This window comes from Scyliorhinus canicula, chromosome 1 (genome assembly GCF_902713615.1).
Source record: "Scyliorhinus canicula chromosome 1, sScyCan1.1, whole genome shotgun sequence".
In the NCBI taxonomy this organism is placed as follows: domain Eukaryota; kingdom Metazoa; phylum Chordata; class Chondrichthyes; order Carcharhiniformes; family Scyliorhinidae; genus Scyliorhinus; species Scyliorhinus canicula.
The window spans coordinates 81,208,306-81,225,858 of record NC_052146.1 but is presented as its reverse complement, the minus strand read 5'-3'; the positions used below and the strand labels follow the sequence as shown (position 1 = coordinate 81,225,858).

Below are 17,553 nucleotides of genomic sequence, written 5' to 3'. Positions count from 1 at the left end.
GTAAGAGGTCTTACAACACCGTGTTCATAGAAGGTTCCTGGTGGCTGGCTGACTTGATGCACTGCTTTCCTAGTGGATAGCAAGTTAAAGTTCATTTGTAGCTTTTTCCTCTCCGCCAGCAGCTCTACGGTCAGGGCCTCGGAGTACTTTCTGCCGACCTCCATGATGGAGTCAACCAGCTGCTGCATGACTGCCATCTCTTCCCTATCTCTGCACGCCTTGTACGCCATGATGTCTCCTCTAATCATGGCCTTCAGTGCCTCTCAGAACGTGGAGAGTGAGCCCCTGTTCTGCTTGTTACTAGCGTAATCACCTATGGTCCGCCATGTTTTCTGGCAGAAGACCTTGTTGGCCAGGAGGTCCGTGTCCAGCCTCCATGTGGGGCGCTGAGCACGGCCCGTCTCCACCCTCACATCCATGTAGTCTGGAGCGTGGTCGGAGATGACGATCGCGGGTTATTCCGCTCCGATGATTCCTGGAAGCACCTATTTTCCCATTGCAAAGAAGTTGATGCGGGTGTGCACCATGACGTACCCCTAGGTCTGTAACCTTCTTGGTCTCCGTAAATCTCGTCCTCTTGCTAATTAGCATGGCTACTCCCCTAGCCCTCGTCCTGGAGCATGAATGGTACGTCTATCCCACCCAGCCCTTCCTTACCAGCAGTCGGTCCTTACTATATTGGCCTTCAGGCTTCTTAGGTGGGTGAAGACTCTGGAGCTTTTCACTGGGCCGTTAAGTCCCTGATGCGCGATCAATTGCACAAAGACGAGAGTTGAATGCAACTGAGGCTTTATTGCTCTAAGATGTGTGGCCTCCCACAGCAGCTGGCGAAATGGCTGCTGCACGGAGGATACACATATTTATACTCCAACTACAGGGCGGAGCCAGCAGGCAGGGACTACCATACATGTAGTACAGGTCCTACCATACATCACCTAATATAGGTGCAACAGTGGTTTATCACATTCACTCCCTGTTAAAACTGAGTCCGGCGGGGGTGGTGAACTATATAACAACAACTGAATTTTACATATACAATATTTGTGAGAGAAAAAAATGTCTTTTGAAGTACAGTGGACCAGTTAGAGGTTTAACCGGTCCGGGGCCTTGATGTGCCGCTGGTAGCGACGCGGTGGTGGTGGTGATGCTGATGCTAGTCTGGTCTTCGGTGACTCCGGGAGCATGCTGAAATCCTCTTCATCCTCGGGCGTGGGCAGGGGGAGGACGGATGGTCCTGGGGGGGTTGCTGCTGGGAGCGCTGGGGGAATGGAGGGTGGCGCCGGGCCGGGGGTGTGTGTGTGTGTGGGGAACCTGCTGGTATCTGGTCCCTGAGGGAGACCGTTTCCTGGCTGCCGACGGGGTATGTCACGTAGGCATACTGAGGATTCGCGTGGAGCAACTGCACCCTCTCCACCAACGGGTCTGCCTTGTGGAGTCGGACGTGCCTACGGAGAAGGGCGGGTCCTGGAGCTGCGAGCCAAGTCGGGAGCGACACCCTGGATGTGGACTTCCTGGGGAAGGCAAAGAGACGTTCATGGGGTGTGTTGTTAGTGGCGGTGCACAGTAGTGACCGAATGGAGTGTAGTGCATCAGGGAGGACCTCCTGCCAGCGGGAGGCCAGGAGGTTCCTGGACCTTAGGGCCAGTTGTATGGCCCTCCATACCGTCCCGCTCTCCGTCTCGACCTATCCGTTTCCCCGGGGGTTATAGCTGGTCGTCCTGCTGGAAACGATACCGTTGCTGAGCAGGAACTGACGCAGCTCATCACTCATGAATGAGGATCCCCTGTCACTGTGGATGTAGGCGGGAAAACCGAATAGAGCAAAGATTGTGTTGAGGGCTTTGATGACGGTGGCAGACGTCATGTCGGGGCATGGGATGGCAAAGGGGAATCTGGAGAACTCATCGGCCATGCTGAGAAAATACGTGTTACGGTCAGTGGAGGGGAGGGGCCCTTTGAAATTCACGCTGAGGCGCTTAAAGGGGCGGGAGGCCTTCACCAGGCGCATACGGTCCGGCTGGTAGAAGTGCGGTTTGCACTCTGCACAGACCTGGCAGTCCCTGGTGATTGTCCGTACTTCTTCGACGGAGTAGGGCAGATTGCGGGCCTTTATAAAATGGTACAACCGTATGACTCCTGGGTGACAAAGGCTGCCGTGCAGGGCCCGGAGTCGGTCTACTTGTGCGCTGGCACATGTACCTTGGGATAGGGCGTCTGGGGGCTTGTTGAGCTTACCGGGGCGATACAAAATCTCGTAATTGTAGGTGGAGAGCTTGATCCTCCACCTCAAGATCTTATCATTCTTGATCTTGCCCCGCTGTGTGTTATTGAACATGAAGGCTAACGACCGTTGGTCAGTGAGGAGAGTGAATCTCCTGCCGGCCAGGTAATGCCTCCAATGCCGCACAGCTTCAACGATAGTTTGGGCCTCATTTTCGACGGATGAATGCCGAATTTCTGAGACATGAAGGATGCGGGAAAAGAATGCCACGGGTCTGCCTGCCTGATTGAGGGTGGCGGCTAGGGCGACGTCTAATGCGTCGCTCTCCATTTGAAAGGGCAGCGTCTCGTCTACTACGTGCATCCCGGCCTTGCCGATATTGGCTCTGATACGGGTGAAGGCCTGTTGAGCCTCGACCAGCAGGGGAAAATGGGCGGACTGGAAGAGTGGGCGGGTCTTGTCCGCATAGTTTGGGACCCACTGGGCGTAGTATGAAAAGAACCCCAGGCAGCTTTTGAGGGCCTTGGGGCAGTGGGGGAGGGGGAGCTCCATGAGGGGGCTCATGCGGTCTGGATCGGGCCCCAGAACTCCGTTCTGGACCACATAGCCGAGGATGGCTAAGCGGTTCGTGCTGAACACGTACCTCTCCTTGTTGTCGGTGAGGTTTAGGAGAGTGGCGGTGTGGATAAATTTGGCAAGGTTGGCATCGTAGTCCTGCTGATCATGGCCGCAGATGGTGACATTGTCTAGGTACGGAAAGGTGGCTCGCAAACCGTACCGGTCGACCATTCGGCCCATTCCCTTTGGAAGACCGAGACCCCGTTGGTGAAGTCAAAGGGAACCCTGAGGAAGTGATAGAGGTGACCGTCTGCCTCGAAGGCAGTGTATGGACGGCCCGCTTTACGGATGGGGAGCTGGTGGTAGGCGGATTTGAGGTCTACCGTTGAGAAGACCTGGTACTGTGCAATCTGATTGACCATATCAGATATGCGTGGGAGGGGGTATGCGTCGAGCTGCGTGGTCTGAACCGATTGATGGTCTGGCTGTAGTCCACGACCATTCTGTGTTTCTCCCCAGTTTTAACTACTACCGCTTGAGCTCTCCGGGGGCTGCTGCTGGCCTCGATAATACCCTCCCGAAGCAGACGCTGGACCTCAGACCTGATTAAGGTCCTGTCCTGGGTGCTGTACCGTCTGCTCCTGGTGGCGACGAGTTTGCAATCTGGGGTTAGATTTGCGAAGAGAGGGTGGGTCGACCTTTATGGTCACGAGGCCGCACACAGTGAGGGGTGGTAGGTTATTTTCAAAGTTAGGCTCTGGACGTTACACTGGAAGACCAGGCCGAGTCGTAGGGCAGCGCAGAGGTTAGGGAGAACGTAGAGGCGGAAGCCACTGAATTCTAAGCCCTGGACCGTGAGTGTACCCCCGGATCGCCACGGAATGAGATCCGGAGGCCAGGGAGATTCTTTGATTGGCGGGGTGTAACGCAAGGGAGCAGCACCTTCCCGTATCCAGGTGGATGAAGCTTTCGGTGCTCCCAGAGACCAGCAGGCAAGAGGTCACGTGTCCGTTGATTGTAACGCTGGTCGATGCGGTGGCCAGATAGTGCGGACGAGACTGGTCGATGGTCACTGAGGCGAGTCGTGGTTGGTCGTTGCTGGTGTCGAATGATGGGGTGCCTGGGGGGGCACAGGTCCTGGAACTGTGGTGGTGTCCATGTGCCCTGGGGAAGACAAGATGCCGGCTCCTGTAGATCTTGGGGAGGACAAAATGGCGACGCCCAAGGGCCGCACTTGGCGGGCGTTGAAAAAGATGGCGGCGCCCATGGGCCGCACGTGTTGCGCGGAGGGGAAGATGGCGGCGTCCACTGGTCGCGCTTGGTCTGAGGGGGAGAAGATGGCGGCGCCCACTGGCCGCACATGGTCCGGGGAGGTGAAGATGGCAGCGCCCACTGGCCGCTCATGGTCCGGGGAGGTGAAGATGGCAGTGCCCATTGTCCGTAAACAAGGGGGGTGGGTGCGATAGCAGCGAATGCGCGGGCCTGGCACACCGCGGCGAAGTGCCCCTTCTTACCGCAAGCCTTACAAAGGGCAGGACGAGCGTGTTTCTGCTGGCTGCAAAAGTAACATCGGGGATCCCCGGGGTTCGCTGGCTGGCGCGTGGCGCAGACATATTGGCTGGGTAAGGCCCCCGCTGGGGCAGCCGTCTGTGGGGTCCACAATGCATAGGAGGGGTGGGCCGCGCGGCTGGGGGTGTCGGCCTAGACATTGCGCGAGGCGACCGTCCTAGAGAGCGCTAGCTTCTTTGTCTCTGCGAGATCGAGCATGGCACCTTCTAAAAGTCGCTGCCGTATGAGGTCCGACCCAATCCCCGTAACAAAAGTGTTCCGCATAAGGAGGTTCCAATGTACTGTGGCCGTAGCAGCCTGACAGTCACAGTCGCGGACTAGTTGGATTAGGGCCCGCCAGAAGTCTTCTATGGACTCACCAGGGAGCTGAGAGCAAGTGGCGAGTACGTGTCTGGCGAAGAGCGTGATTGTCTGCTGGGCGTACTTTTCTTTAAGTAGCGCCATGGCTTTGTCGTAGTTCGGCGCGTCCTGGATCAGTGGAAAGACGTTGGAGCTCAACCTCGAGTACGGTATCTATTTTCTGAGCCTCCGGAACAGGGTTAGGTGCAGGCCTGATGTACGCCTCGAAACAATCTAGCCAGTGCTGAAAGTCCTTTTTGGCGTCGCTTGATTGGGGATCCAGCTGCAGGCGATCCGGCTTGATAAGGAGGTCCATCTTTTGAAAATCTTAGAGTAATAAATTGATGCACGATCAATTGGACAAAGACGAGAGTTGAATGCAACTGAGGCTTTATTGCTCTAAGATGTGTGGCCTCCCACAGCAGCTGGCAAAATGGCTGCTGCACGGAGGACACATATATTTATACTCCGCCTACAGGGACTACCGCCATAGTCTTACCATACATCACCTAATATAGGTGCAACAGTGGTTTACCACAGTCCCCATACGTTCCAGGTAGCAATACTGGTGGGAGGTTTCTGACCCTCCGGTCCTGCGGGATCACTCATACTTACCTGCTGGACGAGCACCTGCACTCGGGGTTTCCCTTTGTTAGGGAGCCGTCCAAAATAGCCACAGTGACCGCTCTCACCATGAGGTCGGGTCCCTGTGCTCCGGGGTTTCCCTTTGCTGAGTGGGCATCCAACATGGCCGCCAACTATGTGCACGCCACGTGGGTGTGCCCCTGCACTCCAGGGTCTCCTTTTGCCCAGGGACCCTCCCGAGTGGCTGCTTGCGGCGCCATCTTGGTTCCTCATCCTGATCTATGCCTGCCGAGGCCTATGCCTGCCTCGTTGCCCAGCCTTATCTGTCTTTTTTTTTATTGGAATTTTTTGCAGAAAATATAACAAAAAGTATAGCAAAAAGCAGTAATATGCAACTAACAGCCCCATAACACCCACAATTCCCCCCATACCGTAACATCACATGTATCACATTCCCCCCCCCCCCCCCCCAAACAAGAGAACTTAACCATAAATTAAAATTAGATAAATCAAATTTAAATAAAATAAGCTAACATAATCAACGCCCCCCCCCCCCCCCCCCCCCCCCGGGTTGCTGCTGCTACTGTCCCAGTACCCTATCGTTGAGCCAGAAAGTCGAGGAAAGGTTGCCACCGTTTAAAGAACCCTTGCACCGATCCTCTCAGGGCGAATTTAACCTTCTCAAGCTTAATAAAGCCCGCCATGTCATTGATCCAGGTCTCCACGCTTGGGGGCCTCGCGTCCTTCCACTGTAGCAAAATCCTTCGCCGGGCTACTAGGGACGCAAAGGCCAGCACACCGGCCTCTTTCGCCTCCTGCACTCCCGGCTCTACCCCAACCCCAAAGATCGCGAGTCCCCATCCTGGCTTGACCCTGGATCCCACCACCCTTGACACCGTCCTCGCCACCCCCTTCCAGAACTCCTCCAATGCCTTATCTGTCTTTTTGTTCCCTTTCTGTTCTGCGCGTCCTCCTCATCTCCCAAACCCCCTTCCTCTGTCCCCCATCCCTCTGCCCCCCTCCCCCCCTCTTGTGTTCTCTTCTCCCCACCCCCTTCTGTGCTGCACCACCCCCCCCTACTCTTGGTCAGGCGCTCCCCTTCCCCTGAGAGGTGCGCCGCAACCTCCCTTACTGCCTGTCTTCCCGTGCTAGCCCGCCTTGCTAGTATGGTGGCTCCCCTCCCAATGCTGGTTTAACCCTGGCCCTGTTTTACCTACCGATCTCTACCCCCTGTCTCGCCCCCTTTCCTGCTTCCCCTATTCTCGCTCCCTATTCCATGTTTCCCATCTTCAAACTGAGAAGAGACAAACACAAAAACAAGACAACGCAGTCTCACGCAAAAACATAGTCCATGTTACAATCTTTATTTTCAATCCGTCCTCCACTCTCATTCGCTTTCTTGCTCTGCCCCTACCGCTTTCAACCCGCTGCTGCATCTGCTCTCCCTCCAGGTTGTTTGTTTTTACAAACTCGTCGGTCTCCACCAGGATGCTGAAGTAATGTTCCATCCCCTGGTATGTCACCCAGAGTCTGGCCAGGATAGCAGGCCAAATCGCACCCCTTTGTTGTAGAGCGCCGATTTTGCTCTCTTGAATTTGGCCCACTTTTTTGCCAGATACGCCCCAATGTCTTGGTAGACCCTGATTTCATGCCCTTCCCACGAGCATGACTTTGTCAGTCGGGCCCTCCTCAGGATTTTTTTCCCGGTCCTGGAATCGGTGCAGCTTTGCAATTATCACTCTTGGCTCCTCCCCAGTTTTGGGTTTAGGCCAGAGCGAGCTGTGTGCCCTGTCCAAATCTGGGGGGTTTGGAAAGCATTCCCTCCAAACTAGATTGCCCAGCATTTGGGCGATGTCATCCGTTGGGTCCCTCCCCATAATCCCCTCTGGCAGGCTCATGATGCGGACGTTTTGCCGCCTGGACCCGTTCTCCTGGTCCTCGTTCTTCCCTTTCAGGTTCCCCTGCGCCGTCACCAACGTCTTCACCTCAGCGTCCAGAGCCACGATCCTGTCACTCTAGTCTGTTGATGCCTTCTCCAGGTCCAGGATCGTCTTCTCCTGGGCCTCCGCCTTCTGTCCCAGGCCTTCTGTTGTGCACTGAAGGGTGACTATCGCTTCCATCACCACCTCCTTCATGACCAACCTGGAACTCCGTTTTGATCGCTTCCTTCAAAGCGGTCAGCTTTTTCAAAACATTCCTCCATCTGTCACCCTGTGAGTGGGGTAGGGGGGTGGTGGTGGGGGGAGGAGAATGTTGTTGTCTGCTCCTGCTCCGCTGTTCAGGTCGCCCACCTTTTCCCCCTCCTGATTCGCCTGGGCATCCGCCTCGCTTCGTGGGGCTGCCAGTCCACGCGCCCGTTGCTCCTGCCCCATTCCTCCGCTTCTGCTTCTGATTTCTCGCTGTCCCCTCGAGCTGCTGTTGTAGGTATCCACTTTCCTTCTCTCACGGTTGGTGCCTTTTGTATTTGGGTGGGTTTGAGGTGGCATTTAGGGCCAAAAACCCAAATACCACTGTGTTGGGTCCAACTGGGAGGAGAGCCACCTGATGTGCGTCCACTCAGCACATCGCCTCTACCAGAAGTCGTTTAATTATTTTTCTGACAACGAAAGTCCTGCATGAACTAACTCAAGTTTTCACATTGATCCCTGTGGGAACCTGTGTTTCACTTAAAGTCATTTTACTTGGTCATGATTTTCAGGAATTCACTGACAACTTTAGGTGAGGATTCACTGTACTCAAATTGATCAGGAAGTGACGAGTGGCGTCCGACAAGGATCTGTGCTGGACCTTTGCTATTCGCCACATTTATTAACATTTATTAATGGCTTGGAAAACACAACAGAAAATAAAGTGGGAGACGTTATATTGCTTAGCTTCCAGCTTATTTTTGTACTGTTCCATTGGCGTGAAATGCCTTTTATCACTGCATTCTTCTGTGTTTACCTTGCAGCAGATCACTTACTGAGATCTTCCTCTGCAAACCGATCTCCAGCTTCCTTACAGCGAGTTCAGACCATTGACCCTGCAAAGTCCATGTCAGGTGAGTGGAGGCAAAGTTTCAAATGGTTTTCAATTTTGTTGGTTCATGCACAGGGCTAAAGACTTCTGGAAACTACAGCTGTCATTTCACACTTTGACACATACCATGGCAATTGGGAAAGTAAAAAGTTTGGGTCCCCCATATAAGTGCAGGGGTACTCCTGGAGTTTAACCAACGACGGGCCCGGACGGGCTCCCTGGTCGTGCACTCAGAGTCTGCGCGGACCAGCTGGCAGAGGTGTTCGCGGACTTCTTTAACCTGCCCCTACTCAACTCTGAGGTCCCCACCTGCTTCAAGAAGGTCACCATCATACCGGTGCCAAAGAAGAACCAGGCAACATGCCTCAATGACTACCGTCCAGTGGCCCTGACTTCAGTCGTAATGAAGTGCTTCGAGAGGCTGATCATGAAGCGCATCACCTCCATACTCCCGGAACGCCTTGATCCACTGAAATTCGCATACCGACACAGCAGATGCCATTTCCCTGGCCCTACACTCATCCCTAGAGCATCTCGACAACAAGGACTCCTACATCATACTCCTATTTATTGACTACAGCTCCGCCTTCAACATCATAATCCCAGCCAAGCTCATATCAAAGCTCCAAAACCTAGGACTTGGCTCCCCACTCTGCAACTGGTTCCTCGATTTTCTGACCCACAGAGCACAATCAGAAACAGTGAACAACAACACCTCCTCCACAATAGTCCTCAATACCGGTGCCCCGCAAGGCTGCATACTTAGCCCCCTACTCTACTCCCTGTACACACACGACTGTGTGGCAAAATTTGGTTCCAACTCCATCTACAAGTTTACTGACGATATGACCATAGTGGGCCGGATCTCGAATAATGACGAGTCAGAATACAGGAGGGAGATAGAGAATCTCGTGGAGTGGTGCAGCGACAACAATCTCTCCCTCAATGCCAGCAAAACTAAAGAGCTGGTCATTGACTTCAGGAAGCAAAGTACTGTATACCCCTGTCAGCATCAAAGGGGGCGAGGTATAGATGGTTAGCAGTTTCAAATTCCTAGGCGTGCTCATCTCCAAAAATCTATCCTGGTCCACCCACGTTGACGCGACCCCCAAGAACGCACAACAGCACGTATACTGCCTCAGGAAACTAAGGAAATTCGGCATGTCCACATTAACCCTTACCAACCTTTACAGATGCACCATAGAAAGCATCCTATCTGGCTGCATCACAGCCTGGTATGGCAACTGCTCGGCCCAGGACCGCAAGAAACTTCAGCGAGTCATGAACACATCCCAGTCCATCACACAAACCTGCCTCCCATCCATTGACTCCATCTACACCTCCCGCTGCCCAGGGAAAGCGGCCAGCATAATCAAAGACCCCTCCCACTCTGCTTACTCACTCTTCCATCTTCTTCCATCGGGCAGGAGATACAGAAGTCTGAGAACACGCACGAACAGACTCAAAAACAGCTTCTTCCCCGTTGTTACCAGACTCCCAAATGACCCTCTTATGGGCTGACCTCATTAACACTACACCCCTTGTATGCTCCATCCGATGCCGGGGTTTATGTAGTTACATTGTGTACCTTATGTTGCCCTATTATGTATTTTCTTTTATTCCCTTTCCTTCCCATGTACTTAATGATCTGTTGAGCTGCTCGCAGAAAAATACTTTTCAATGTACCTCGATACACGTGACAATAAACAAATCCATCCATCCACTATAACTGCAGGTTTAAAGCATAGATCACCAGCGTGCCATCTGCACCTTCCGCTGCCTGGGGAAAGCGGGCAGCAGAATCAAAGACCCCTCCCGCACGGCTTACTCACTCTTCCAACTTCTTCCATCGGGCATGTTAAAGGTGAAAATATTCACACGAAGGCCTGAGTACAAGTAAAAAAGCAGTTTATTATGTCAGAATTCTGGGATAGAAGGCACCGCTTATTAGGAAGGATATCCGCAGCCTACAACAGCACCTTTTCTCACTTGAGTTAAGGCTCACACGGGTTAATAGGTTAATATACAGATTCAAGGGGCAGAATTAGTTGTATTCCCATTTACATACAATCAATCAACTATACACGCGTCACACTTATTACATGCAGTCGATCAATTTTTCTAGCATCCCCGTTATCATATATATGGTTAAAGTGGGTGTTGTCTTACCTGCCCCTAACTTCATTCAGAAGTCATTCAAAACTAACCTAATGATGTGTCCTTTCTACAGCTGTAGACCTTGAGCTTTATCAAGGATACATTGCATATAGAACATAGAACAGTACAGCACAGAACAGGCCCTTCGGCCCTCGATGTTGTGCCGAGCCATGATCACCCTACCCAAACCCACGCATCCACCCTATACCCGTAACCCAACAACCCCCCCCTTAACCTTACTTTTATTAGGACACTACGGGCAATTTAGCATGGCCAATCCACCTAACCCGCACATCTTTGGACTGTGGGAGGAAACCGGAGCACCTGGAGGAAACCCACGCACACAGGGGGAGGACGTGCAGACTCCACACAGACAGTGACCCAGCCGGGAATCGAACCTGGGACCCTGGAGCTGTGAAGCATTTATGCTAACCACCATGCTACCCTGCTGCCCTGCTGCATATCTTGTTCTGTGAAGCTGTTAACAGCGGCTGTTGGGATAATCCCTATACATACCCACGGATGGGTCTCATGAGACCGTTTACAGGGAATGTGGCTTGTTCAGCCATTTTGTGTCTTTTCTGATATTAACAGCATTGTGTACACACTATCTATTTCTAAAAATTGCCTCTTCTAAACAAGCATCTAAGCCAATGAGTACCTTTTGTTTCATCAGAACTATTCAAAAGTTATATAGGAGCACACATGTAGTTATAGGGCCACCTATAATTTGTATCATAGTCCAGTATCACAAAATGCCCTCCAACAGAGCAGAAGATACAAAAGCACGAACAGATTCAAAAACAGCTTCTTCCCCGCTGTTACCAGACGTGTAAACGACCCTCTCATGGACTGACCTGATTAATACTACATTCCTGTAAGCTTCACCTGATGCCGGTGTCTATGTATTTACATTGTGTCCCTTGTGTTGCCCTATTATGTATTTTCTTTTTCCCTTCATGTACTAAATGATCTGTTTGAACTGCTCGCAGAAAAATACTTTTCACTGTACCTTGGTACACGTGACAATAAACAGATCCAATCCAATCAGTGAATCAAACTGGTTGGCCCATCAACAGTTCTTAAAGTATTATGAACCTGCCTGGCTCAGGTATCCCAGTTACTGACTTCATTCTGAATTTCTTGTCACCAAAATAATCACCTTCTCTACTTGTTACTACAGGTTGGTGATTAGATAGCTGTCTGACCGAAATAGCAGAAACAAATTTTATTTTAATAAATTTAGAGTACCTAATTATTTTCTTTTCCAATTAAGGGGCAATTTAGCGTGGCCAATCCACCTAACCTGCACATCCTTGAAACCCACACGGATACGGAGAGAATGTGCAAACTCCACATGGACAGTGACCCAGGGCTGGGATTTGAATCCAGATCATCGGCGCTGTAGGCAACAGTGCTAACCACTGTGCCACGTGCCACCCGAATAGCAGAAACCTCTTGCAATCAGAATGGTCAATAGCGCCATTTATACAGCTGCAATGATAATGATTATATCCCCCCCCCCCCCCCCCCCCCCCCCAATTGGGGGAGCTCATATTCCCCAAAAAACATGGGATAACAAGTTGTCCCCAGCCAATAGGATCGGGGCAGGTTATAACAACTATGGTCCAAAGTGAATTGCTGCACCAGGGAGTAGTTACATAAAGGGTGAAGATTATGCATTCAGTTCTGGGCACCGCTTGTTAGGAAGGATATATTGGTATGGAGGCAGTGTAGATTCACCAGAATGATAAAAGCAAATTACTGTGGATGCTGGAATCTGAAACGAAAGAGAAAATGCTGGAAAATCGCAGCATCTGTAAGGAGAGAAAAGAGCTAACATTTTGAGTCCGATGACTCTTTGTCAAAGCTAACAGACCGTTTTCATCCCAATTCTTTTTAACTCTCTTTTACCATTTCTATCTTTCTTAATATATATTTAAACCCTCCCCAATCTTATCCACCTTTCCTTAACTTTTCTCATTTCTGCTTCCCCCTTCCCCTCCCCCCACATATACAGTTCATCCTCTGATGTTAGTTTCTCTGCTGTTTGACCTTTCACATCTTTTGTCCTCTCTGGGGACTGCCATTAACACTCTTTCGCCTTGGTTTCTGTAGCCATTAGCACCCAGTTTCCCTGGGTTTCTGTGGCTATGACTCATCTTCCATTCTCACTCCACAGTTTAAATATTTCCCACTTTCTCTATCTGTTAGCTTTGACAAAGAGCCATCGGACTCGAAACGTTAGCTCTTTTCTCTCCTTACAGATTCTGCTGAGATTTTCCAGCATTTTCTCTCTCGTTTCACCAGAATGATGCTGAGGTTTAGCAGGTTAAATTATCAGGATGCATTACATAAACTTGGCTTGTATGCCTTTGAGTATAGAAGGTTGATCCAAGTGTTCAAAATTATTATGGCATCAATAGGATCGATAGAGACAAAGTGGAAACAAAAAGTTTATAATTTTATAAAAATAATATATTCATTCATGAGATTTGAACATTGTTGGCGAGGTTTTTGTATTTCATGGGACATGGATGTCGATGGCAAGGCCCAGCATTTACTGCTCGTTCCTAATTGCCCTTGAGGAGGTGGTGATCTGCTGCTTTGAGCCGCTGCAGTCCATGTGGTGGATTTATTGCTCATGTCTAATTGTCCTTGTAACGGTGGTGGTGAGTCACCTTGAATAGAACTGTGTGACTTGCTCGACCATTTCAGAGGGCAGTTAAGAGTCAAAATATTTCTGTGGGTATGAAATCACACACAGGCTAGATCAAGTAAGGATGGCAAATTTCCTTAAAGGACATTAGTGAATTGAATGTGTTTTTTAATCTATTTATTAAAAAGAGAATCATATTGAACAAAAACACCCGAAACAATTATCCAAAATTACACAATAGAAGAAAGAGACAAACAAGCAAAAGCACGTAATAACATAAACTCAACAAACTAAACTAAATCCCCAACAGCTGACGGTGACTAGCTCTTTAAATAAGGAAATCAATCGCTGCCATCTCGGGTAGAACCCTTCCACCGACCCTCTAATGGTGTAATTCACCTTCACCAAGTGCAAAAAAGACATGAGGTCACAACCCCAAGCCGAGATGTAGGAGACCTCCATCCAAGCAGAACTCGTCTCTGGGCTATCAGCAAAGTGGAAGCGAGGATATCTGCTTCGCCCCCGGCTGCAGCACCAGAGAGTCTGACACCCCAAATATGGCCACCAGTGGGCATGGATCCAAATCTACATTGAGTATCTCCCACATGATGTTAAAGAAAGAGGCCCAGAAGCCTATTCACTTGGGGCAAGAGTAGAACATGTGAGTGTGGTTAGCCGACCCAAGAGCAACATATCCTCCACCTCATGGAAGAATCCTCTCATCCTTGCTTTAGTCAGATGCGCCTGTGCACCTTGAATTGAATCAAACTTACTGAAGCACATGAAGACATGGAGTTAATCCTGTGATAGGCCTCACTCCATACCTCACCATCCAAAATGGGTCCCAATTCACCCTCCCATTTTGACCTCACCTCGTTCAACAGAGCTGACTCCACTGAAATCTTATGGCCATAAATGCCCAAAGTAATCTCCCCGTCCTCTGCCAAAGACAAGATCATCACCAACAGGGAAGAGGATGGTGCCAAGGGAACAGCCTTGCACGAAAATCATAAATCTGAAAATACCTGAAAAGATTGGAACCAGGCAGTTTGGATTTCTCTGCCAACTCTGTAAACCTCCCCTCCACAAACAGGTCTCCAAACCTCTCCAGATCCTTCCCCTCCCATGACTTGGACAGAGTCCAAACCAGCTGGCAGAAAAAGGTGATTGTTGTCGATGTGGATAGTGATCACAGGGAACAGAGTTTGAAATGCTGCCTGAATTGCTTCCAAATAGGGCAGCATGGTGGCGCAGTGGTTAGCAATGCTGCCTCACGGCGCTGAGGTCCCAGGTTCGATCCCGCCTCTGGGTCATTGTCCATGTGGGGTTTACACATTCGTCCTGTGTTTGCGTGGGTTTCGCCCCCACAACCCAACGATGTGCAGGGTAGGTGGATTGGCCATGCTAAATTGCCCCTTAATTTCAAAAAATGAACTGGGTCCTCTAAATTTATTTTAAAAAATAAAAAATGAATTTCTTCCAAATTCTCAAGGTGGAGACCACCAGGGGATTCAGGGAAAATCTCACTGGAGAGAAAGGCAACAATGCCGTTGCAATTGTGCGAAGGCTAGAGAAAGTGGAGGAGGTCGCTTCCATTTGTCCCCATATGGAACCACAACAATATCTTCTGAATGTTGGCTGCCCAACAATAAGATAATGATTTTGTTTTATTCGTCCATGGGAAGTGGGCATCGCAGGCTGTGCAATGGGCATTTATTGCCCATCCCTAATTGCCCTTGATGGGGCAGTTAAGAGTCAACCACGTGTGAGCCTGGAGTCACATGTACACCAGACTAGGTAAGGATGACAGATTTCCTTCTGGTTCATTAGTGAACCAGATGGGTATTTACTACAATTGACAATGGTTTCATGGTCATCATTATACTTTTAATTCCAGATTTGTATTGAATTCAAATTGCAGTGGTGGGATTTGAACCTGGAACCCAGAGCATTATTCTGGATCTCTGGTTTACTAGTCCAGTGACGATACAACTATGCCACCTCCTCCCCTTGGGTCGGGCAGAGCCCCTGATTGTCTGTCTCTTTGGAGCAAAGCCTCATGGACTCTTGGCGTCTTAGCCTCCAAAACAAAGGAGGACATTAATAACGTTACAACACCATGGGCATGCATGCGGTCAATTCAAGCCTCACTTGTCCTGGAGTCACAACACAACACAAGTGAATTAACTAATAAGTCTGATAAAAATCCCCCATTACAGTCACCGGGTTTGTCATTTTAAACACAATTACTGCTTATTTATAATTAGAACAAATATGAAATATGCAGCGAAACCAGCTCCATAACATCAAGCTAATACCTGACTTTCCATTTAACTGCTCCACTTTCTACCCCCACACATAAGACAGAGGGGTGGAAAGGGGTAAAAATAATAAGGACTAAGGTCAAAAGATAAGAGTCCTTGCTTAAGATGATGAATTCTTCAGTGCACTTTGCAATATCAGCATGGTTTAAAGTCTCTGGTTTACAGCCCATAATGATCTTCCTTGCAGTGAGCAATATCTTACAGCTTTTCCAGGAGAGGCCCCTTGGCTTCACATCAGAGTCTGCTTTTAGTTTGTGGTTTATTTCCAGACTTCTTTCTTTCTTGGTAAGAAGTCTTACAACACCAGGTTAAAGTCCAACAGGTTTGTTTCAACCACGAGCTTTCGGAGCACGGCTCCTTCTTCAGGTGAATGGAAAGGCTTGTTCCAGAAATGTTTATATAGACACAGTCAGAGATGCCCCGGAATGCGAGCACCTGCAGGCAATCAAATCATCAAAGATGCAGAGAGAGAGGTAACTCCAGGTTAAAGAGGTGTGAATTGTCCCAAGCCAGTTCAGTCGGTAGGCCTCTGCAAGTCCAGGCTTGTTGGTGGGGGCCGAATGTAATGCGACATGAATCCCAGATCCCGGTTGAGTCCGCATTCATGCGTGCGGAACTTAGCTATAAGTTTTTGCTCAGCAATTTTGCGTTGTTGCGTCTCCTGAAGGCCTCCTTGTAGAATGCTGACCCGGAGATCAGAGGCTGAATGTCCTTGACTGCTGAAGTGTTCCCCAACTGGAAGGGAACAGTCCTGCCTGTTGATAGTCGCACGATGCCCGTTTATTCATTGTCGCAGTGTCTGCATGGTCTCACCAATGTACCACGCTTCGGGACATCCTTTCCTGCAGCGTATGAGGTAGACTACATTGGTCGAGTCGCACGAGTATGCGCCGCGTACCTGGTGGGTGGTGTTTCCACGTGTAATGGTGGTGTCCATGTCGATGATCTGGCATGTCTTGCAGAGATTACCCTGGCAGGGTTTTGTGGTGTTGTGGTTGCTGTTCTGAAGGCTGGGTAATTTGCTGCAAACAATGGTTTGTTTGAGGTTGCGCGGTTGTTTGAAGGCCAGTAGTGGGGGTGTGGGGATGACCTTGGCAAGATGTCCATCCTCGCTGATGATGTGTTGGAGGCTGCGAAGAAGATGTCGTAGTTTCTCCGCCCCAGGAAAGTACTGGACGACGAAGGGTACTCTGTCAGTGGTGTCCCGTGTTTGTCTTCTGAGGAGGTCGGTGCGGTTTTTTGCTGTGGCGCGGTGGAACTGTCGATCAATGAGTCGAGCGCCATATCCCGTTCGTACGAGGGCATCTTTCAGCATCTGTAGGTGTCTGTTGCGCTCCTCCTTGTCTGAGCAGATCCTGTGTATACGGAGGGCTTGTCCATAGGGGATGGCTTCTTTAATGTGTTTCGGGTGAAAGCTGGAGAAGTGGAGCATCGTGAGATTATCTGTGGGCTTGCGGTAAAGCGAGGTGCTGAGGTGACCGTCCTTGATGGAGACGAGTGTGTCCAAGAATGGAACTGAATTTGGAGAATAGTCCATGGTGAGTTTGATGGTGGGATGGAACTTATTGATGTCATCGTGTAGTCGTTTCAGTGATGTCTCGCCGTGGGTCCAAAGGAAAAAAAATGTCATCGATGTATCTGGTGTATAGCATCGGTTGAAAGTCCTGTGTGGTGAGGAAGTCCTGTTCAAACTTGAAAGTTTGAACTCACAAGTTTGAACAGGACTTCCTCACCACACAGGACTTTCAACCGATGCTATACACCAGATACATCGATGACATTTTTTTTCCTTTGGACCCACGGCGAGACATCACTGAAACGACTACACGATGACATCAATAAGTTCCATCCCACCATCAAACTCACCATGGACTATTCTCCAAATTCAGTTCCATTCTTGGACACACTCGTCTCCATCAAGGACGGTCACCTCAGCACCTCGCTTTACCGCAAGCCCACAGATAATCTCACGATGCTCCACTTCTCCAGCTTTCACCCGAAACACATTAAAGAAGCCATCCCCTATGGACAAGCCCTCCGTATACACAGGATCTGCTCAGACAAGGAGGAGCGCAACAGACACCTACAGATGCTGAAAGATGCCCTCGTACGAACGGGATATG

The 17,553-nt window shown here is 50.1% G+C and overlaps 1 protein-coding gene across 8 annotated transcripts in view; it reads left to right on the top strand.

Moving 5' to 3' along the window:
- Positions 1-17,553, top strand: part of specc1la (sperm antigen with calponin homology and coiled-coil domains 1-like a) — a 389,888-nt gene that overhangs the window by 221,387 nt on the left and 150,948 nt on the right. For 6 of the 8 annotated variants that reach the window (XM_038794043.1, XM_038794051.1, XM_038794093.1 and 3 more), the window contains one exon: positions 8,223-8,312. In XM_038794043.1, the coding sequence (XP_038649971.1) occupies positions 8,223-8,312 (90 nt within the window). The remainder of the gene's footprint in view (positions 1-8,222; positions 8,313-17,553) is intronic. The other 2 variants (XM_038794076.1, XM_038794059.1) reach the window with 1 other exon arrangement.